At 47.4% G+C, this 22,981-nt stretch overlaps 1 protein-coding gene across 1 annotated transcript in view; it reads left to right on the top strand.

Moving 5' to 3' along the window:
* The first annotated feature begins 14,121 nt into the window (after window positions 1–14,121).
* CRMP1 (collapsin response mediator protein 1) overlaps window positions 14,122–22,981 on the top strand; it is a 50,855-nt gene continuing 41,995 nt past the window's right edge. Inside the window, exon 1 of the mRNA XM_059817448.1 lies at window positions 14,122–14,493. Coding sequence (XP_059673431.1) covers window positions 14,122–14,493 — 372 coding nt within the window. The remainder of the gene's footprint in view (window positions 14,494–22,981) is intronic.

Below are 22,981 nucleotides of genomic sequence, written 5' to 3' on the forward strand. Positions count from 1 at the left end.
AATAAACTTCCAGAATGGCGCTAAGCACAGCAGTGAATTCAACTGTCCATGTACATTTACAAGATTCATATTTGCAACTCCTGTTCACTGTGGTTGCCCAACCCTAATTAAGACTCTTAAATTGTTCTTCTCCAAACAGTGTGAAAATGAGTGTTTGTGACATTTTTCTGAAGGGTTCTGTAAAATTAAATAGCAGTGCTGCTTGTATGTTGTATATTGATCAAATTGTGAATTTAACTGTTAATGAAAGTAATATATTTTGCATAGAGTATGATTAAGAAAAACCTCATTCATCACTGCATGAATTAATTTTACCAGAGTTACTACATTAGTTTCATAAGAAAGAAACTAGCATAAAGCCAGAGCAATGATGTTGACTCAGATCTGTAAATGTAATACTATTTAGTATGTAATACCTTTATTAAGCGCAAAAATGTGGAATAACATGATTTCATTTTCTAACAGAAGAGAATATAATTTATTCGTGGGTTTCAACAGCCACGGTTGGTTAGTTGGTTGTTTGGGTTTTTTTCCCTGGGAAGCAGCTGGTGTAGCTTTTCCTTTCCTCTGAGATATAGGCAAGCTCTGTTGGCCTTTGGTTGTAATTGGGATCAATATGTCTTCCTTCAGTGTTTAATGAGATTCACACTTCTTGATCTCCAATGTGAATCCATCAATTAGAAATTAATTTTATAAGCAGCAAGTTGTGAATGAGAAGACTACACTGAATACTATTTGATTTTCTTTTTTCCAAATACAGAAATCAAATGTTTTTGCAAAGATCAGTATGCTTTTGGTTATATAGTGTTTCTTTACCAAACGGCTGAGGGACCCATGTGTATTATGGCAAAATGCAGCTTTGCAACGTTTCCTTTCTTGCAATTGCTTTCTTTTTTACCAGTTTTTCTATCTGCAGGTAATCAAAATTTTTCTAAATAAAGATGGTTTTATTTTAAAATAAGGTACTATAAACCACAAATGAAATATAATTTATGGTAGATCACTTTCTGTTAAGGTGTGTGTGCCACAGACACATTTGATTTTCTGTAATTAATAGAAACGATAAAATGACTGGATGATCATGATTATATTACTTAGACCAAGTAAAATATCTGTAACTTCATTATCAAATGTTGAAGAACAGCACAAGTCTTCATGACTGGCATTTTCTCTCATTTGTGCTGCTGTGGCTCCAGAATAGTGGTAGAAGCCAGTGGTGCTTCAGTGATACTAAAGAGAGGATAATATGTGACGCTTGGTAAGGGCAGAGACACAGCAGAGTAATTCTTTTATATTTTGCAGCAGAAACTCTTTTCAGGTGCTGCATAGTATCTTCTTCAAATATTTGTTCACAATAGCAAAAATATCTATGTCCTTGTTGGATCTAAAGAAATTGTATTAATTCCTTGAATTTTGCACTCTGTTCCCTTTAAATACCCCTAATGATACAAAATGATGGAAACATGGTGTACTCACCCGGCATATCAGGGCTGAGGTATAGAGCACTCACTGTGTACTGATGACTTGAGATCTTTGGTGCTGTGTGTTTATTGAGGAAATATTTCCAATATGCGTTGACTGAGATTAGTCAGAAGCCAGAGTGAAGCGATTGGAACTGCATGATGGTCCACCACCTAAACCCACCTCAGATACTTGGAAAGTTAGCAGACATTAGTTTCATATGTTTATAAACTGTTATCACTGTATTTCATGTCCTCTTTTAGAGAATCAGAATAAAAGAGCGTCCTCCTTTTTCCATCTTTATCCTCTCAATGGAAGGATCTATTTAACTTGAAATCTTGTGTGTGCATTCATTAATCAGAAAGGAGAACAGGGACTCTCTGAAGATGCCATAGAGATTTTAGGCATGTATGTACAGTCCCGCAGCTCTTTGGTTTTTTTCCTTCCAGCCCTGCTGTTGTTTGTCTTTAAAGTCTCTGTATTGGCTCGTTTCTGACTTTGATGCACACTCTGAAATGTTTTTCCAAAGTTTTTACTGCTGTACCTTCTTAAGTGGAGCAGGGTGGCTTCCACCCTGTGCTTTGCAAGGGACAGAGACCACAGACCCTGGCAGTGGACACAGAGCTCTGCTCTCCGGGGAACTGATCGGAGTGGAGGAGTTAAACAGGACAGCCCTTTTTAGGAGTAGATGTGGTTGGTCAGCGCTAGTACTGTTCCACCAGCGTGAACTGAGGTGGATGAGCTTGTGCAGACCAGTCAGTACCATTCCTATCATTGCATTCTTTGTATCGCCTCTCTCTGAACAAGCTGAGCTGGCCAGGGGATAGCAATGGCCTTGGCTAGCAGTTTAGATACTTGGGGGGGTAGACCACTTGCTCTGTGAGGAGAGACCAAGGGATCTAGGCTGGTTTTTCCTGGAGAAGAGCCAGCTTTGGAGGGACCTCACAACAGCCTTCCTGAACCTACGGTGAAGTAATTGAGAAGATGGAGCTGGGCTCTTCGCAGTGGTGCATGGTGGATGAGACACAGGGGGCATAAGTTGAAACAAGGGAGGTTCAGACTGGATATAGGAAAAGCATTTCCCTCATGAGGACAGCCCAGCAGTGGGATGGGCTGCCCAGGGAGGTTGTGCATTCTCTGTCCCGGGAGGTTTTCAAGATTTGACCAAGTAAGCCCTGAGCAAAGTGGACTGACTTCAGAACTGACTCTGCTTTGAGCAGGCTGATCTAAATGACCTTCTGAGGTTCCTTCCTATGATCTTATAGGTTCCTGAGACCTAGCACATGATGAGCAAGGATAGATGAGGAGGATTGGGAGCAGCTGGAACAAATAAATGCTGGCAGCTCACAGAGGTAGTAAAAGATTGGGGAACATCAAGTGACTACATGGAAACGGATCACTGATCTTTGTTATGTTGGAAACGATTCAATCCTGGCTTAGAGAGCAGTGCACAGACCTACCACTTTCATTTTGCAAAGCTCCCTTTAACGCTCCAGTGTCATGAAGAAATCAGTTTTGTTTAACGACCTTCTGCATTAGGAGTTCTTTGTGTTGGTGACTGAAATTGATTTTGCTTGTGATGTGAAGGAACATGAGCCCAGCCTCTGCATCGTTGCTCAAGCATATGCTTTAGTCCTAACAAAGAACAGGAAGCCAGCAAATTTCTGAGCACCAGAAATATCCATGCTGAAATTCTTAGGTCCACTATTGATAAAGACTCAGCTGGTTTTTAATGACTGTGATGCATGGTTGGAAACTGCACCTTTGTGCTTAAGCACTGGAAATGCTTCGTCGATATTTTTCTTTGGTAAAGTGACGTCATGAAGACCTTTTTTATTTTCTTCAAGCATTTCACAAAACAGACTTCCTCCCTGACCAGAGTAGTTACAAAACAGTTCGGTAGTGTTTATGATGCCATACTGCTTAGTTAGACAAATGGTAAGAAGAAAAAGAGTAAGAGAAGGGTGAAGGATAAATATGTCTGGGAAATAAGACTGCAAGGAGCACAAAGACTTGGAGTGGAGAATAAAAGGAGGGATAAATAATGTCACATAGGAAGGAGCAAGGTCAGACAAAGAGTATGAAAGGAATGTGAAAGAGAAAGTGAAGAGTCTGACAAAAACAAGAAAAGAAATATAATTGGCAGCTAACATTTAAAGAAAAAATAATAAAAATGGAAGGAAATATTATGGAAATAATGACTTTTATATTTGTAAATGCTCCCTAATCTAGCAGTGCATGTTTGGCAAATATTCTTTATCCCTGACTTTGGAAAATTGGAGCGCTTTGTTTAAATTTAAATTGGTGGATAACAAAAGATGTGATCACTAAAGTGCAAAAAAATACATGATCATTGAATGAATGAAGTTTGAATTAGATTTCCATTATTCTAGCCACACCAGTTTTCACACCTGATACTTTAGGGACATTTTTCCCTTTCAGCAAGTCAGTAAACTGACAACTGGCAACAATGGGTGGCTCCCGTGCAAGCAATTGAAGGACTAAAATTGCAACCTCTCTGTTTTCTAAAATTAGGCTAAGTTTTAGGAGGACCTAGGGACTCATTCTTCTGATCCTCCCCAGCTCCTATGCACAGTGATGGGATCACAGAGAAGAGGCTTTGTGTGTAAGTAGAAGGGGAGAGACAGGAATGTATTTCGGACCATCTCAGAATACAAGGCCAGCTCTGCTGTTACCATGTCATACTTCTCTTTGTAATAATAACTATAAAAGGGAAATGGCCTGATGTCCTGAGAAATCCTTGGAAGCTGTGGATAGCAAAGGCTGTGTTCTGTTGGGCCTTGTTTTGATTGCACTTTAGACTTACAAAGACATTAATCAAAACAGAAGATGATCCATAGAGACTCTAAGAGCCTTCCCTTTCTTTGCCTGGAGACAAGAATGAACTGCAATGGACTTTGCTTGTTTGCAGTACAGCCTGCAGATCTATTAGACCATGGAAAGAGAAGAAATTCCAAAAATGGTTTTGTTTGGATCCACCTATAACAGAGGCAGAGATAATGTATAACAACTTCAGAAGGCTTCAGAAAGCTTCTGGTGTTGTTTTGAATCAGAAGCAAGTCTGAACATTTGCCACCTTCTGATCCAAGATGGAGATCTGAACTAGGGAGTATGGAAGGGCTCTAAATGCCTCTCATCGCTAGGACTCCTAGATGTGCTCCTGCCCAACCGGCACTCTTCTGGCTCAGTTGCTGACTTTTGCATACCTGATTGGTTTTGTGTTCTCCAATATCCCATCTAGCTGCTTCTCCAAAAATAATGGCCTCCCCTTTATTACTCTGCCTCACTCAGCAGGATTTTCTTTTCAGCTCTGTTCTTCACGCTTGGAAAAACTTTTCCATCCTAAAGTACAAGCCATAAAGGCTCTCTTCTTCCCAGTTTTTAATTTTTCTCTTTTGGGGAGCATGTCAGTGAATGGGACATGTTTTAGTAATGACAGTTAATGACTATCACCAGTTGGTTATTATAGTAATAATTACAATATACCATTTTTTAAAATTCTGTATGTTATTATCATTTCCTATACTCCTGATGTACTCAGATTTATGTTTCTCCAGTAGGCATCAAGTTTTAGCCAGAGTTAAGTATGCAGGCAGTGCATCACTGGTGATATTTAACAGTAATAATGACAGCCTCAGTGGAAATTGCAAAGCCAGATATAATATTTTGCAGGCTTTGAAACTTAATATCTCAGGGGGAATTCAAATGATGAATATTGCTCTGAGAATAAGTGTAGAAAAAGGACTTACTTGGAAGGTCAGATTTGTGATGACTGTCATCCCTGGGATGAACTTTATCCATAAGACTACCTCTGTAGATCCCTGCCAAGGGGATTATGAAATCATGTTGGGAAGATGGCAGGGAGTGTTCATTCTCATACTGATAAACGGATGAGAGGAACTTGTTTACAAGAAGGAGTAGCAAAAGGGAAAATCATGGGACGTGCTTTTCATCTTAAAGTGAGTAAATCATGGGAGAATGTCACAATGTGTTTTGAAGAGTTCGGTTTCCACAACACGTTCTCTTAATGCTGCCATTATGTTATGTTTGTATGGAAGCACCTAGGCACACTTTTTCCCAAATGCTTTATTTTGGCGTTGAATGAATAGCAAATGATTCCTTAAATTGTGAAAATCCAGATACTTATCTTACTGTTTTGTATCTTTTTTTTTCTTTTTTTTTCCTCCTTCCTCTTATATAGGAACGTATGTATCAGTCATGCAGAAGAAGCGGTACTGCTCTAAAGGAATGATGAAAGGTGCTTTGACCTGGTGGTGGTGACCACAGCTGCTACATTATGGCAAAAACTGAGAAGTTGCCCAGCCTTACCATTTTCTACGTTTTAGCCACCTCCTGTAGTGGAAGCTGGCCATGCAGGCCAACCCAATGTGTGGTTTGAGTTTTTGTTCTGTTTTGTTTTCTTGGGATCTCAGCATTTGCATTTAAAAAACAAAATTATCAAGTTAGACACAGATCTTGGTCTTCATGGGTCTGCTTATGTGGGTATGTAATATCTTCAGCCTCATATGGCTTTGAGAATTCCTGAAAGAGCCTTTGATCTGAGTTAGGTTGTTTAGTATTTCTGAGGATGTGGTACCTGAGGGTACAAACTGTTTAGGAAATTATATAGAACTGCATTTTTACAAGGGTAAGTAGGAATTGTGAATGTACTTCATGTGCACTCAGAGGCACTTGGAACATCAAAGTGCTGTGTCCTAATATTCTAGATTGATTATTTCAACCACATGAATGGGCCACACTGAATTTAGCTTTCAGATAAGGTATTCGCATACATACATGCTTTTCCCGAAACCAGTGTTTTTGTGCACAGTAATTGGTAACAGTACATGTGATGCAAACATGTTTTGCAGCCACACTGTACAATACAGATTCATGCACCCATAACCCATACTGTTCATATCTGGATACCATTTGTTAAGGCAGGGAGATGTGAAGGCAGGCACAAGACTTGTGCATAAGGGATCATATGGGTACATCCATTCCTTCTTTAACTAAAGGCTTGCACACAACACAGTTGAAGTCAGTGGCAATACTCGTGTTGTCCTGAATGGGAGCAGCCATGGGTCCTGCTCTCTCAAACTATCCCTTACAGTGTAATGCACTTTCAGTTCTGATAACTGTTTTATTACTTGTATTTCCTCTTTTATTTTTTTTTTTTTTAATGTTGAGCTAACTGCTAGAATGTGCTGTCTTTACAATGCTTAGTTGCCCGGTAATTCCAGATATCCTTTGAAAGGAGGCAGAAGGATAATAAACTGTGGAATCCCAAATCAGACTAATGTAATGTGCATTTCTAGGTTATGATTAGTAACAAGATGACACGTTGGCATGGTAACACTTGAAGCTTAACTACAAGTTCTTAAAATAAAGCAATGACATATGTGTAGGTTTCTCTCCATTTGCATACTATCCACCTGAAAACACACATCATCTCCACAACACTCAGGCAATTAAACCCTACTTCTTACTTTTGAATTAACTGTTGAACTAAAACATCATGCCTCTTTCCTAGTATTTATGCATAATCTCCCACTGTAAATTATAAATGTTGGTAATGAACCTGTCCATTTTGTAACATCTTGGGCTTTCTGCCATTTGGTTTAATTTTAAAATGATTAGCATAAGGAATGTAGAATATGCTTCATACTTTGTGGTTTGTAACACATTGATCTCCTTTAAATTCCACCATCTCCTAATATGAAAATTGTCTTACCGATATTGGAAAAGCCTGTTTAGTAATTAAATTGATAGACCAGTGGGTGCATTTCATGTGGCTGGGGATTGGGAAGTAAAGTCCCAACTTTCCTCAAGTCATTGTATGAAAGGAGTAAATTTTTTCTTGTGAGATTACTAGCTGAGACAGAGAACCTAGCTATTATTTTCTAGCTGCCTTATGGTGAAAAGAAAAGTGTTGTCTAGTTGTTACAGTCTGTTCGGATTTCTTTTACTAAGCAGAAGTTAACTTATTTAGATGTGCTATCTATGGTAAATATGCCAGGGGATGCTTTATGTGTATCGTTGTTTTGTGTTAAACTTTCTCAGAATGCAAAATTGGGCACTTTGTTCTGATTGCTTTATATGCACAATATTGCTTTGACCAAATTCCTTACAGTCAAAATTAAGATGCTGCTAAGTTCTGCGTAAGTAAATACAATCATCTGTCACCCTAAGTAGACAAAATGGGCAGTGTTACATGGAAAATACGATTTCTTTGACAGTTCACTCTACTGCATAGAGCATCACAGGATATTGAAAATACAGCTTACAGTATCTCCACAGCTCCTTAAGCAACGTTTAAATCCCAAATTCTGTTCTTCACACCACTATGGATGGCAGATGCTGGAAATACAATGATTGACTCCAGCATGATAATCATGTTACATTCAGAATAATACAATTGCCAGGAAATATTTCACATACACAGCAGAGTTCCCAGGATAAACCTCCAGCTAAGGCATGGCTGATGTTTGTCCTTGTGGCCTTTTAAATAGTGGAAACCCTGATTCGTGTTTCATAAATCTATCTGTGTTTCTCACTCGCAGATGAAGCATTTTAGTATTTGAATTCACTGTGGTTGTGGGGTGGAGGGAGGGAGGGACATGTGCATGCTGAGTTTTGCCACTAATCCTTTGGAAATCCTTTAGTGCCTTAAGGAGGCAGAGGGGGAACAGACCTTAGGATTACAGAAACTTGTTCAAACCTCTTTCCTGCTTTAGCAGAGTTCCTTTAAAATATATTGTGCCTTTGGCTTCAAACATATTTGCATTAGAAATCAGTAGCCATGGGATTATGGACAGGAATTTTTGTCCCTGCACAAATGTTAGGAAGGAGAGTATACTGTTTCTTACATAGGATGTGAATTAAAAACATAGCTAACTTGAGTTCTGCCCTTGGAATCCATGCATGAACCATTATTTGACAACTAGGAAAGTTGCAAGTTGCAGGTAAAGCCAAAAAAAAAAAAAAAAAGAGAGAAAATTTAAATGTGCTGGATGAAATGCTTGTACCACTGAAATGACTGGCAAATTTCCACTGGCTTCCCTGGGACCAAAATTTCATGCTTGCTTCTACTTGGCTTAAGAAATGCTCATATATGATAGATACTTAAGCATCATGCTGTAATGTTTTCTATGCACATAGGAGAGGAAAAGAAAGATTAGTAGTTGTGGAGACCTGCCTTGATTTGGAGCTGTTGGGATCTGTGGTATAAATCTCTGTTGACTATTGTTTCTCTGTGTAACATAGACTCGTGCTATGGGAATATGAATATGCAAATGTAAATTCCAATGTGAAAGGTTACTGCGCAGTGTGCGCTAACCGATGCCAAACAACTACATTTCTCTACTCTCTGAATTGTGGTTTTGTCTTTTTTAAAAAGAGGGAAAATGTAGTTAACAGGTGAAAAATACTCCTGTGCAAAAAAAAGCCTGCGTGAGGCAGTTCACATACTCACCGACGGTCCTAAACAGATCTTAGGAAAAGCTGAATAAGCTTTTAGTTCATGAGTGAATTTTACCTTTTAGGAATTAAGAGCAATATGTTGGTACTGAGCTACCAAAAAAAAAAAAAAAAAAAAAAAAAAGGAAAAAAAATGAGGACCTGAAAATCAGAGTGGTGGTGGTCTTCTATTGTGCTCCCTGTGATGACAAGCAAGTTTTAAAGAATATGTAAATAGTTAAAAGAAAATCTTTACATGGCTCACAGTATGTAAGACAAGACCCAGCATGGAACAGATTTTTATAGCTTGTTTATAAATTATGCTTCTGTCTTTTGTTTGGAACTTGGAAAAAGAAACCATGTAAATTAAATAAGGAGTAAAGACTTACTGCACACATTTGTTTGACTGAAACAGAGATACGTCCCCACCTCCTGAGGTATTAATGAGAAATCTGGGATGAATAATGTTTGGAGATCTTGCCTTTTGAGCTCTAGTGCTGTGCAGCTATTTAACACTTTTGCACAGCCAACAGTGGGATGGTGACCAGAAGCCATGAAGAGCAGTTGTCAGGGCCACAAATTGGGGTCCGTTGGAAGAGGTGCCAAAGAACGCACAAAAAGGCTGGGGTTTATGGTGTGATACTTATTAACCAGATGTACCAGCTAGATTGGGGATGGAGGGGTGTTTGTAAATATATGCAAAAAGTTTAAACTCTGACCCATGACCAGCCTGTAACTGGGTGTCAAATTGGTCTCTGCTAAGTGAGAAGCTTCAATAGCATAAGAGAGGCCACTCTTGTTTTGACCTGTTCCATTAAAACCGTCTGGATAACTTTTCAGCAAAGATTTCCACTCCAAGAAATTTGTCATGGATATCAACTGTACATGTGTATTAATTTTCAGTGTAACTAGGGAGGATACAGAATTGTAATGAAGTCACAAAGTCTACTTGATGATTATCACAGATTTGTAACTCTCACTTAAATTATGTAAGATATGTTGACATTTTATCTTGTTAACAAGATGTATTTTTCTATGTTAGTTAAATGTATAATTTGTATAATTTTGTATATTAAATGTATGCATATTTTAAATTAAAAACTTTATAATTTTAATTATTTTTAACTCTAAAATGGTGGTGGAGCTTCTGAAATATAGTTGTAAATACAACTGTACCCCTGGATAGCAACCCAGAAAGTCTCCATTTTGAGCAAGGGGCCACCTAATCTGCTAACAGGGTAAGGAAACTTACTCCTGAGCTCTTGCTCCTCTTGGTGGAGGAGCTGTCATTCAACTTTTGCTGATTTAATAGAATTAATACGAATTAGCAGAATACTATGGGCTGGATCACTGCTCAGGAAGTGGGAAACCTGAGCCTTCTCCAGCTTGTGGGCTTTTGGATCCATGGTTCCTACATGCCAGGAGACAGCCCAAATCACCAATCCACAGGATGGGGTTTGGGGGCCGGGGAGGAGGACACTGCAGCCAGAGATACAACAGTCATGCAGAGCAGAGAGAGGGAGGCTGACTCAGTGACTTAGCCACTCAAGTCACTCCTCCGGGAGAAAGAAGACTTGGGTCTCTCTCACACTCATTTCCTTTGGGCTGTTCATGCCTTTTTTGTCTGACGAGTCTGTTGTAAAGTGCACAATAGCAAAACTAGGTGCAAAATGTACATTGCATATTCTCTGGGCCCCTGCGCCAGGGACGTCCTGTTCCAGCTCATGGTGTTCAAACTGTTGCAAGAAGAGTTCCAGCTAAAATTGGAGCCAAGCCGTTAAATAATATCTTTCTTGTTGGACTTTTGTTGAAGGTTTTTGTTGTGTGAAGCAAGCATGTCTCTAGTTTTTCTGCTGTCTCTCATCCAGTCTATTCAGAATATAATTTATTTGTCATTGATGCTATACCGGTATAAAGATTAAAGGCCCTATAGGAAAAGGGTGCACTTTCAATCAACTTCTGTCCTCTTTTCATCAAGCTATGTCAAGACAGGATGAGATGCAGTGTCTGCGAGAGAATATACCAAAGCAAAATATTTCTCCAAAGCTGCATACATTTTTTTAGGTAAACTAGCAGGGTGACAGGGTATCAGACTGTAACTGGGTCTGCTTCTGTAGCACCTAAACCTGCAATTTTATCCCTTAGTGAACAGAAGAACAGTATGCATCTGTTGACTTAGAACACAGTTTTTAATAAACTAAGGGCTACAATATGAAAAAAAAATCCATTTAAAAGCAAAGAAAGACTCAGATATGATTTTATGCTTATTTCTAACTTGAAAGTTTAATGCTGTTTTCTAAAGCATTGATTTGACTTGTTTTCTGAGCCTTGTGGTCTCCTTATGTATTAGCATTAAGATGAATGTCCTAGCTTAATACTGAAAAAATAGTATTATTCTTTGTTATTTCAAAAAACTGAGCAGTTCTAGAAACCTAAACAATGTTATCTGACTAGATCCCAAGTGTAAACAGAGTCCGTCTTTCTTAGCTTTATGGATGTTTAAAAAAGATGCTCTTCATTTAGCAGACGCATGCACTATGTACAACATATTGGACCTAATATGGGACCATCAGAAATTTTTTTGGAGGTTCAGATTAATCTCTTGATTGGAAAGAAAAATGTCATGAAATGAATAATGTTTCCAATACTTACAAAGACATGCACATACTCTGTGTACCACCTGCATATTTCACTAACTGTCAGGGTTTAGTGTCCTGTGGAGGAACAAACGGGATTTTTTTTCCAACATTATCAATAAATCTCAGTGTTACCACTAGGAACAAAACCATCAATATTTGTCTACATATAAGAAAAGAATTTAAGGAAGCAACAAAGCAACGTCCTACAAGCTGTACTTATTTTTCCACACACCGGTGAAGCCTCCATATGATATTAGTGTTAATGTGGTAGCAAGGTTTATTGAGTGAGTTGTGGAATCCTGGGCAATATATGTTCAGAAATGTCAGTCGTGATGCTGCAACTACTAAAATCAGTGTGTTAATAACCAATGATCAGTGAACTTTTGACTAGTTCCCTAATTCCCCTCGTGCAAACAACACACAGTGTTCCAGGGCATTCAGGACAGGAAGTACCACTGCACTATAACAAATGCAGAAAAGAAAGATGTTTTCCTTTGATGTGTTTTGGCAATGCTCAAGTATTTTACATCACTGCTTTTTACATGGTTTTGGTCCAGGTGTAGTTGTTAATGAGAAAGATGGTTATCTGGACCTGCTTCTGATGAAGTCCCAGGGACCTCTGTCTTTAACCTCCCACTTTTCCTGATCAATTTATGACTTGCGATTTGCTCGTGCTGGGACCACCAGGCATGCCTGTGGGCCATAGACAACAGTGCTGTGTGGCTGGGCTGGTATTGAAATGGCATAACCATGTTGTACATGAGCAGTAAATGGGTCTTGTGATTGAGTCACTGCTTCAAATTTGCTTAGTCATTTAATCAATCTCAGACCAGTTTGTTCCAATGTATTATTTCAGAGCAATACAAAATGTCCCTTATGTAACTGCTGGTGTATTCAAGGCCTGTCAGAACTGCCTGAGATTGGCTGTATGTGCGGGAGAGGAGTGTCCAAGGTTTTGTGGTTTCAGTGGATGATCTCCTCGGGCATTATAAGACAAGTAGAGGTGTAAAGATGGACTTCGTGCAGCGGGCTGTGCAGAGAGTTGAGGGTAACACATTCTCCACCCCTCCTGCTTTCAGAAACCCTCCTTGATCTTGGGAGCCGGCATCCCTCACAGTGAACGAAGCCCTCCGCCGCAGGGTCCCGTGGTTGCCTCTCGTCCGCCGAAGCGAAAGCCCGGCAGGAGCCGGCCAGGGCTGCGCGGCCGGGGACGCCGCCCGGGGTGCTGAAGGGACAGCTCCGGGGGGGCGCGCCGGCCTCCCCGGCTTCCGTTCCGCGGGGCTCGGCGGGGCGGCGCGCCGGGCACCGCGGGCACCTCCGGCTACGCAGAGGTCTCGGGGGGGCGGCGCCCGGCACTCCGCGCTCCGCGGGCTGGACACAGCGGTCCGCGGAGCCACCGCCCCCCGGCGCCCCATCCCCGGTGGCGGAGCCGGCGGCGCAGGCAGCGCGCGGCGCGATCACTTCCGTGTCAGGCCGGCTGCCGCCGCCGTGCCTGCTGCCTGCGCGGCGCGCTGCGGGATCGGACGCCGCCGCAGCGCCGCCACGGCGGGGGGGGGCGGTGGCCGGGGGCGGCGGGGCGGGGCGGAGCGGGGCCGCCGCCGCCCCCCCGGGCACCAGCTGCTGCGGCAGGGAGAGGGCAGCGCCAGCCCCCCTGCCCCGGGGGCCTGGGGCTGTTTGTGCTTCCTCCCCCCACCCCGGCCACCCCTCCTTCTCTCCCCGGCGCTCCCCCTGCGGCCACCGACCGACCCCGAGCGGCGGGGGGCCGCGCGGAGCTGGCCCGCCCCCACCCCGCACCGCGGGCTGCCGCGGCCGCGCCCCCCGCCCGGCCCCCCCGCCCGGGCACCGCCGCAGCTTCCTCCTGCGGAGGGGGGCGGGGGGAGTGCGAGTGTGCAAAGTGGGAGAAACTCCCTCCGGCTTGCTCGGGGGGGCTGGCTAGGGAGATTTCGGGCTTTTCTTTTTTTTCCTCTTTTTTTTCCCCCTGAAGCCACGTAGCAGCAGGTGACTGGCGCCCGCCCGCCGGGAAGGACCCTGGTTGCGCCGGCTGTGAGTGCATGTAGAGGGCTCCCTCCTCGCCCTGCCTCCCGCCCCCCGGATCATTCTTTATACCGGGGGAGCGTGTGCACTGCGGTCCTTGCTCCGGGAATTGCTGCTGCTCTTCCTATTCGTCAAGGGCTTTCCAATCACCTGCCTCTGCCACCCTCTCCTCTCCGCTCTTTGTACTTTATTTTCACGTGCTCTTTACTAACACGGCTATTTCTAAATCCCGCTTGGATTTATTTCTTTCTCTCTCTCTTTCTCTCTTATTTTTCTTCCTTTTTTTTTTCTTTTTTTTTTTTTTTTTCCCCCCGGGGGGTGGGTGGGGGGAGGGAGGTTAACGTTTGCATCTCCCTAAGGGAAAGATCCCACCAGCCAACCCAGCTCCGCCACTGCTGCATCCATCCATTCATTTTTATGGTCACTAGCAGCCTATCCCGGTAGTAGAAGGTGCAGAGAAGTGGGAGGCAGAGAGAGAGGGAGGGCGGGAGAGATCCGGACAGCGAGAATGGCCGAGAGAAAGAGGAACTGGAATAAAGAAGATGACCTGCCTGTGTATCTAGCTAGGCCGGGTACGACGGCCCAGACACCGCGGCAGAAATACGGGGGGATGTTCGCCTCCGTGGAGGGGGCCTACGAGAACAAAACCATCGACTTCGACGCCTACAGCGTGGGGAAGAAGGGGTCCCGGACCCCGCGGAGCGGCAGCCGGCACGACATGCTGGACGGAGGGGACAACTACAGCGAGACCGCCAGCGACATCAGCGAGGTCTCCGGCTCCGTCATCAGCTCCCCGGGAGACCGGGAGGACAAGACCCCGGGCGTGGAGATCAGATACCCCGCGGGGAAAGAGCTGCTGCAGGGCCAGGACAATGGGCAGGTGAGCGGGGCCGGAACGGGGCCCCGGGCCGGGGGGCGGGAGCCGCCACCCCCGCGAGCCGTGCCGTGCCGTGCCGTGCCGTGCCGTGCCGTGCCGCGCCGTGCCGTGCCGCAGAGCCCCGCTCGCCGGCGCGGGGGGACGGGGGCCGCCTTCGCGGGGGAGTTTCGGCAGGGAAGGTCGGGGAGGCACGGACCCCTCCTCCCCGGCACGGTGATGCTGTAGGAAGAGCCCGGCTGGCCCCTAAACTATCCCACTTGCCTGAGTTGGGGGGGGGGGGGGGGTTTGCGACGCGACCCCAGAATTCGTTTTCCTTTGTAAGTGATGGCGATGAGTTTTCTCCGTTTCTCTTCCTGCCGGTAAAACGCTGCCCATGCCGGGCGGGCTGGAGGGCAGCCCGGGCCCCCTCGGCTCCTCCCCGCCGCCCCCCCAGAACAAAGCAACCCCCGCTGCACTTCTGGGCTCGCCGGGAAAACTCCGCAGAGCCTGTCCCAGGCAGAGACCCCGGCTCTGCCCCGGCCCCGGCTCTGCCCCTGGCTCCCCCCCCGGCTCCCCACGGTTCTTCATTGTCTCCCCGGCAAGAAGCGCGTAAGGCGGGAGGATATCTGAAACCCCCACCTCTGGGGCTGCAACCTGGGCTCGTATTATAGACTTAAGGAAAAAGTGAGTCCGGTGTGGCTGGCTAGCCCCTGCCAGCTGTGCTTCTCCATCTTAACCCTGTCCGTGGCACGCAGACTGGAGGCAGACCCGGGGGGCTGGCTCTCCTGGGAACCAGGGCTGTCATTGATTTCCCCTTAGAAAGAAATGTGGCCTTGCAGTTATGTCCCTGCATAGATGTACCCTTTCCCTCAGCACCCAGCCTGGAGGCTGTATGACCTGTCCACACAGGCTAAACTGAGAGTTTCTGCTCTTTTCTCCCCTTCTTCAATTTGAACATGAATGGGGCGTTGGTCCTTTCTGGTCTGGGGGCTGGGTGCAGGTGCCACCCGGCCTCCCGGTGCAGCCCAGTGGGTGCCCGCTGCGGTGGGACACTGGAGGCAGCAGGCAGGGCTTACTGGGACGCTGCGCCTGCAGTGGTGCTGCTTCACTGCGACGACCTCAGGGTTGCCTTCAGAGGCTGCCAGCTGCAGTGCAGTCTTCCCTTTCCCAGCTCACCTGAACTCCCGTGTCTTTTCCATCAGCACTCTGGGGCATTGGGAGGGCACGGCACACCCTGAACGTCTTCCGGGACATCCCTGATGCCTCCTCCCCATCTTCCCTGCTTCCTAGTCCAGCCTGGGACTCAGGGTAGTGAGCACGTTGCACACAACCTCCCCGGATCTCGCTGTGCTTTCAGAGGTGTCTGGCTCTGGATTGGACTTGGGGAGTGAGGAGGAGGTTGGGGGTAAAGTAGGCAAGATTTGGTCACTGGCTTAGGAAGGTGCGCTGTAAGCAGCAGCCACGTGCCTGACCCCTGTGCAGCGGCGGCTGGAGCTCTTTGCAAGCTCCAAACAGTGATTTAGGGGGAGATGTGTCAGGGATGTGACCTGGGTTGGAAATGCCTTGTATCTGTGTATGCGTCGCAGGGGTGTGTGTGCTAAGAGCCCCTGGCTGCTTGTCGTCGGGGGCATTAACTAGGGCGCAGCTTTGCAGTGCCTTTTACCCTTCCTGCAGTTCAAGCACGGTGGGTGGAGAGAGGCACTCTGTGAGTCAGGGAAGACGGAAGGGTTTCAACTAGCCGCTCTTCCTCTCCAGCAGCTGCTGGCATAGCATCCACCTGGCCTGGCCTGCCTGTGCTGGGCTGTGCCCGCACCCACGGCCTCCCTGGGGACAGCGCAGAGCAGGGAGTGGCACTGGGACAGTGACAGGGAGGGCAGAGCAGGCACTGCTGTTGGGGCTAGAGTCATTGGTGGGGACAGAGCAGGCAGTGCCATCTGGGTCAGTGACACTGGGGACAGAGCAGGTAGTGCCATGGGGTATAGAGCTGGGCAGTGCCATGGGGGGCAGTGCCACGGGGACAGAGCAGGGCAGTGCCATGGGGGGCAGTGCCATGGGGACAGAGCAAGGCCGTGCCACGGGGACAGAGCAGGGCAGTGCCATGGGGGGCAGTGCCATGGGGACAGAGCAAGGCCGTGCCACGGGGACAGAGCAGGGCAGTGCCATCGGGGTCAGTGCTACGGGGGCAGAGCAGGCAGTGCCAGTGCCATGTGCTGCGCGGTAGGACCCACAGCCGGGGGTTACCCCCCCCGGTCCCCACCCTGCGGGAGCCCACGCGTGGGCCCCCGCCGGCGACCTCCGCGTGCGAGCGGGGCGGCGGCGGAGCTGGGGGGGCGGCGTTTCCCAGCGCCGGTGCGGGAGGGAGGGAGGCTCCGGCTGGATTGATGGGCTGGGAAGGGGGGCCGAGGGGGTAGGGGTGGGGGACAGGAGGGAAGGAAACGCTTCCTGGGTTGAGCTGAGCGAATCCTGCTCCGACCTGCAGCCGGGAGGGCGCTGCTGCCGCGAGAGGCAGCGCTCGCCGACCCCCCCGGGAGCCGCGTCCCTGTTTTATTGCAGCCGGAAAAAAAGGTGCCGGGTTTGCCTGGCTCCCCTTCCTCTGGGCGAGGAAACTTTGCCTCCATTACACAGCTCTGCCGGGTCGCCCCCGCCCCACCCCACCCCACCCCATCACCCGACCGGGCTCTGAGTTATTATTCTTCCTATTACCACCGATATTTTTCCGCCGGGCTCGGCTCGCTCCTCGGGGTGTGTTGCGTGCGCCCGGCGCTAGCGAGAGCCGACATGTCTTACCAGGGCAAGAAGAGCATCCCCCACATAACGGTAAGCGGATCCCGGCAGGCAGCGAGCCGCTGCCCTCGCTCCTTTGTTAGCGGGGCGGGGAAGGGCGTGAGGCGGGAGCGCCGCGGCCGCGGCCGCGCAGTGCCCCGCGGATGGCGGCGGGGAGCCCGCCAGGCTGCGGGGCCGCGGACGGGGTTCCCTGGGGCTGGGTGGGTGCGGGCGCCGGTGCCCTCTCCTGCTCCTGCTGGAGCGCCGGGCTGGGAGTCATGTAATTTCATGTAATTTCATTTTATATTTTTATTCTATTTTTTTTTAAATTTTATTTTTTCCCTTCCCTCGCCCACCGCACAGCGGGGGCTCAGCGCTGTGTGCTCTCTCGCCAGCCTGGGGCCGGCGGCGGTGGGTCGGGGCGGGGAGGGCCGGCGGGAGGCTTGCCCCGGCGCTGGCGGGGCCGGGGATCGGGCGGCGGCGGCGGCGGTGCCGCCCTCCCGAGGAGCAGGGCCCGGGGCCGCTCGGCCGCCGGGCGAGGCAGAACAAAAGAGGGAGGGGATGAGCCGCAGCACAACGTGCCGCCGCACCCCGGCAGCGGGCAGGGGCAGCGCAGCCCCCCGGCGGGGGCAGGGGGCGGTGGGCCAGGGTGGGCTGGGGGTGCGGAGGGATGGGAGGTGGGGAAGCGGGGCGGGGGGGGGAGCGTGTAAAACCAGAGCGCGCCATGATGCCGGCACCAACACCTCTGCGTGCTATTAATACATCAGACGTGGTGGGGATCAGAAGTCAAAGAGTTAATCATAACCATCCTCTTCCTATCTGTGCCTGTCTCCCGCTAGATGCTTTTATTCCCGAGCTGGACTACAATAGAGCACGCTTTCCATGCCAGAAAGAAAGGATCTGGGTCCTTTGATTCGGTAGATTGTTTTCCTTAGACACACCGGATCAACAGGGCTGGGGATAAAGAATAGGCAGAGCTGGGGGGTGGGGGTTCAGGGGAAATCCACCCCAGAGTTTGGTCACACACAGCTTTGCCTCAGCACCAGTGTTGGTCTCCAGGCTGGTGCCTCCTTTCCTCTCGGGGGGCTGGATCAGTGGGTGATGGGGCCACTGCTGCCATGGCACCCGGGGCAGAAATGAGGGGGGAAGTGGGGTCAGCTCAAAGAGGCTCGTGGAGCTTTCCCAGAAAAGCTGGCATGTCGGGGTGCAGGGCGAGTTTCAGTAGCTGCAGAGTAGGCTGACTGGTGGGTGTGGCGGCTTCCTGAGCAAACCTGATGGTTAAAGGCATTATTTGAGCCAGTGTTACAAGGCTTGTAAGCACCTCAAGGCTTTATTGTTACTGTAAAAAAAATCCTTTAGCCTGAGTATTTGGTCAGGAGGGGAACGGCCTCCTTCTAAAGCAGAGTTTTGTGATACCAAAATGGTGTGTTTATACAGTTTTCCACTATCAGCAGGCAGCAGTGCCTGGTGGCCAAAGCTGAGGCTGGGTGTTGCGACGGCTCTTTGCGTGATGGCTCCTCTCGCCTCGGTCCTCAGTGCGTCGCATGACTTGCGGTTACTCAGGGTACCTCTGGACTGGGGAGGCCCTGGCTGCCCTCCGGGTGAGAGTCAGGTGCTTTGTGTGTGGCTTGACCTTCATCCGCAGCTGGAGTGTAACAGGTTCCCACCCATAGCTAGTTGTTTGCTCTCCAATTTGGAGAGAAAGGAGAAACTGGAAGAATTATGAGTGTTTGCCTTGGAATCAACAGTTTGGTTTAATTTCTTCACTTCTCACAGATTTCCTTCTCTGTGCTGGTGAGAGGATTACTGGGAAAAAGAAAGCCCAAACCTCAGCCTGCTCTCTTTGAAATGGGATGTGTTGAAGCTTCTATAAATGAATATTCATTAATGCTAGTGTTGAGTTTTGTGACCAAATCAAAGGCATAAATTAACATTAGTGAAATTGGCAGGCATCAGACTTGGGCTGACTTATTTTAATGTTTTACACTTCTGGCCCTTCTTCTCCTCCAGCAAAAGCAACTCAGACACTGTGTTATACCTTGCAAATGCTGCCCGTCCCGCAAGAGCCCACTGGATTTGTCTGCATGTATCTTCTGAAAGCCCTGTTCCAGTATGGTAAATTAGTTGTTTTATCCTGCCACTAAGGAAATACATCGGAGCTTCATGCCTTCTGGGCTCTGACGAACTGTGATAGCTCTGTAAAGTTACTCAACAACAACAGCGGTGATGAAATCATATAAAAATGTCATTTGTTATTGTGCCTAACATTCCTCCCACCCCCCGCGCTCCTGCTCTTTGGAGCTACACCAGCTCCAGGGTTCATTGGAATAGTGAGAAACTAATTTTTGACAGTGTCCTGTGCGCTGATGCTTTGTGGTGGATTTTCCCATACCAAGCCTGTGTTCCTTGCATGGGGCCAGGAGCTGCCCTGAGCACACAAGAACAGCATCCAGCATCCTGCCACAGCATCCAGCCACAGGCCCTCCCTGCAGCCAGTACCTAGCCAAAACTTCCCTCTGGGCTCAGGTCTGCAGCGTCAGGAACTTTGTGAAGGAGGAGGCAGGGGCTGGTTTCAGCTCTGATCAGTGTGGGAGCGGGTATCACTCTTGGGAAGACAACCCTGTGGTGTCCTTTCTGGGTTACTCCCCTTGGTATATGTGGGCATAACTGCCTCCTCGTGCTTTGTCTGACCGTGCCTCGCCTCCTGACCCCTTCAGAACATCAGCAGTGATACCCCCTTCACCCCTTTCCCCTGAAGCAGCTTTATTCCTGCCTTCACTTCTCCTGGAAGTATCTAGGACAGTAGAGACACTGTATTGCAGACAGGCCCCCTTTGGCACCGAGCATCTCCCTGCTCTCATTTACCAAATCTGCACCTGCTTTTTTTTCATTTCATTTCACCTGCCTTCTTTTTTCATTTCAGCCCCTGAAAAGTCATGCTTCTTGCAATTTATCCTGTTTGTGACTCTCCTGCTGCCCTTTATGAATCCTATGCAGCATCCAGGCTTCTTGTTGTTGGCTGAGCACCAGCACTGCTCCAGAGTAAGGTGCCATTCTGTTGTGAGTCAGACTGGAGAAACTGGGCCCCTGTCGCTGTAACTGCTGCGGGAAGGACCTCTGTATCTGAAGCACCAAACCAGTCTCTGGGTGATGTAAAATAGAGATGCACTGAACCAGTAAGTGTAAGCACTTGGGTCATGTCCTCTGCGCTATGTTGAAGTCCTTGGGGGGGGTCTCATTCCCCTGGTTCAGCAGTGTTAGCTGGGGGTGGAGCAGGGTGTGCGTAATGTAAGGGTGGCCAAGAATGCATCTGCAGGAGCATATTTCTCAGGCTGTGTAGTACAGTCAGCCATCACATCCATTGCTGAGGTGTTTTTCTGCATGAGGTGGCAATCTTTTGTGCTTCAGCTGTGCAGGCATGCTCTCATGCAGACCAGATTTTCCAGGATACATCCCGCCGCCCATTGCTTTTAATGTTGCTATTATACTCCTCTTGTGCAGCATATTACAGGGAATCAATGGGGATGATGACACTGAAAGAACTGTTACAAATTGTTTTGCCTTGTGTGTTTTGGTAGCGCTTGGCACTTTTCAAGCAAGGCCTCAGCCCAGATGAACTCAAAATTACAGTATATACAGAGCACAATTTAAAAAAAGCATGTGGCATGTAAAATGTCTGCTACAGGACTTGTTTGTTCCAGTAGCGATCGCAACCATTAAAACATAATCAGTGTGAGCTCAGTGAAGAGGAGGTGTGAAGACAACTCTACTGAGCAAAAGGAGAATAGCTAGTCACCAAAGTAAATGCAAGGAGGGACATGGGAGAGGCAAATGGTGCCTGAATCTCTTAGAAAAGGCAGTAATATTCCTGGGAATGGTCCAAGGGTTGGCATATGAATGGCGGAAGGAGCCGCTGGTCCTGAGCTGGCAGACTGTAAGGCATGGGGAGGCAGAGCGCTCAAAAATGTGGTGTTACAGAGGAGGGATCTCACTATTGAGCTTAGCAAGTAAAGAGAAGAGCTGCCACAAGATGAGAAAGAGAAGCAGATGCAGAAAAATGAAGAGAGGCTGGAGAAATTCGGAGGAGTGGGCACAGAGATTAATTTTAGTTGTAGCCTTTTGAATTGATTGACGCGAAGAGAGCTGAGAAATAAGTAGGCTTCAGTTGAACGTGACAGAATACTTCGAGAGAGAAAAAATTCATTTGTCTGGACTTATGCTGTGTGAGACTTTGGTCTCAAGCTAACTACTGAGGGTCAAGATGGGAAACTTTCTGTTTGGCCTGAGCAAATAGCTGAGGTAACATGAGGTGTTCTGGTGTGAGACACTGTGAGAGCTGCCAGCCACCAGCTAATAATTCACTTTGCACACCAGGAGTTACACGTCCTACAGATGCAAGGCGTGGTGAGTACCTGGCATGGGGAACCAAAGTCCTCGTCTAGGTGTGGATCTATTCCCTATCTCCCCATGCCATGCTTTTTCCCCCCTCACCTTTGTTTAACAATATGAAGCTACACACAGATTGGTGTGTGACTTGCCAAAAGTGTTGAAAAACCTACTGAGTGCTGGGCATGGGAACAATGTCTCACATTATTATCCTGCTATTGGTGCAAGATTTGGGCTGATTTAAACAGCACTTTTTGTCCTGCTTTAAAACGCCAAGGCCTGGGACTTCTGGATCCCTTCTTACTCTTGAATATTTGCTTAATACTCAGAGTTACATTTTTCCATCTGTAGCTGTTTAGTAGATTTGGCCCCTCTCAGTTTACTTGTCTGTTGATGAACATCTGTGAATTCGTATTGCATATTGCACTGGACTTGGCAGCTCTGGAGATGCTTTAACTGCTTCAGTAGAAGTTGTTGGACTTCCAACCACCATTTCTATGATTCTGTGGCAAGTCTCTTCCTTTCCTTTTTCTACAAGAGAAAAAGTGGCCACAGTGTTTAAGCCAGTTGCATCTGGTGTCTTAAATTACAATGCGTAGGTCCTTCTGGGGACATTTCTGTGGAGATTGAAACCTTTGGCAGAGGGACAGAAAGATGGGTTTGGGGCAGTGGTTCCTTTAACTGCCACAGCAAGTTTGTCAGTCGGTGCCCTCAGCAGGGCATCAGGGTTTTCAGCGTCATAGCTGGTGCCACCATGGGGAACCGAGCTGCGTTTTGCTGGCAGCCGGGCAGGTTTGGAAAGGGGACAGCGGCTGTTTGGGAAGACAACGGATGTGGTGAGGTGGTTGTTCAGCAAGTCTGAATCTCCTTCTTACAAGTGCCGAGAGCGACTGCTGGCAGTGAACCACTTTCCTGACAGGAGGTCAGGGTCTGTTTTCTGCTTTGCTGCCATTTCTTTCATAAGCAAGTTTATACATGCGGTAAAAGAGAGAAGCTTCGTTTTCCTTTGCAGAAGCGGGAGCCAGGAGAGCCCACTGGCTTGTGAGGCAGTCAGACACTGAGAGTTAGTGGGGATAAATTTCTTGCTGATTTGTAGGTATGAGAGAGATGGAATAGAGAGGAGCAGCAAAATAACTTGCAGGTTTCTAATCTTGCAACACGTAAAGATGGTGGCCTTGTCCCCTGGGACAGAGATACTTCGGGATTACTTTTGCTTGTCACTTGATGCACTTGTCACAAGATGACATTTCAATCTGTGAATGTCCTGATGAGGTTTAAGGCTTCAGCTCTTGCTATGTTCCTACCAAATAATGAATGCCCCCATTGATTTCAGTAAAGTCTCTATGTAAAATCTCTTTAAGTA

This window comes from Gavia stellata, chromosome 5 (genome assembly GCF_030936135.1).
Source record: "Gavia stellata isolate bGavSte3 chromosome 5, bGavSte3.hap2, whole genome shotgun sequence".
NCBI classification, from domain to species: Eukaryota; Metazoa; Chordata; class Aves; order Gaviiformes; family Gaviidae; genus Gavia; species Gavia stellata.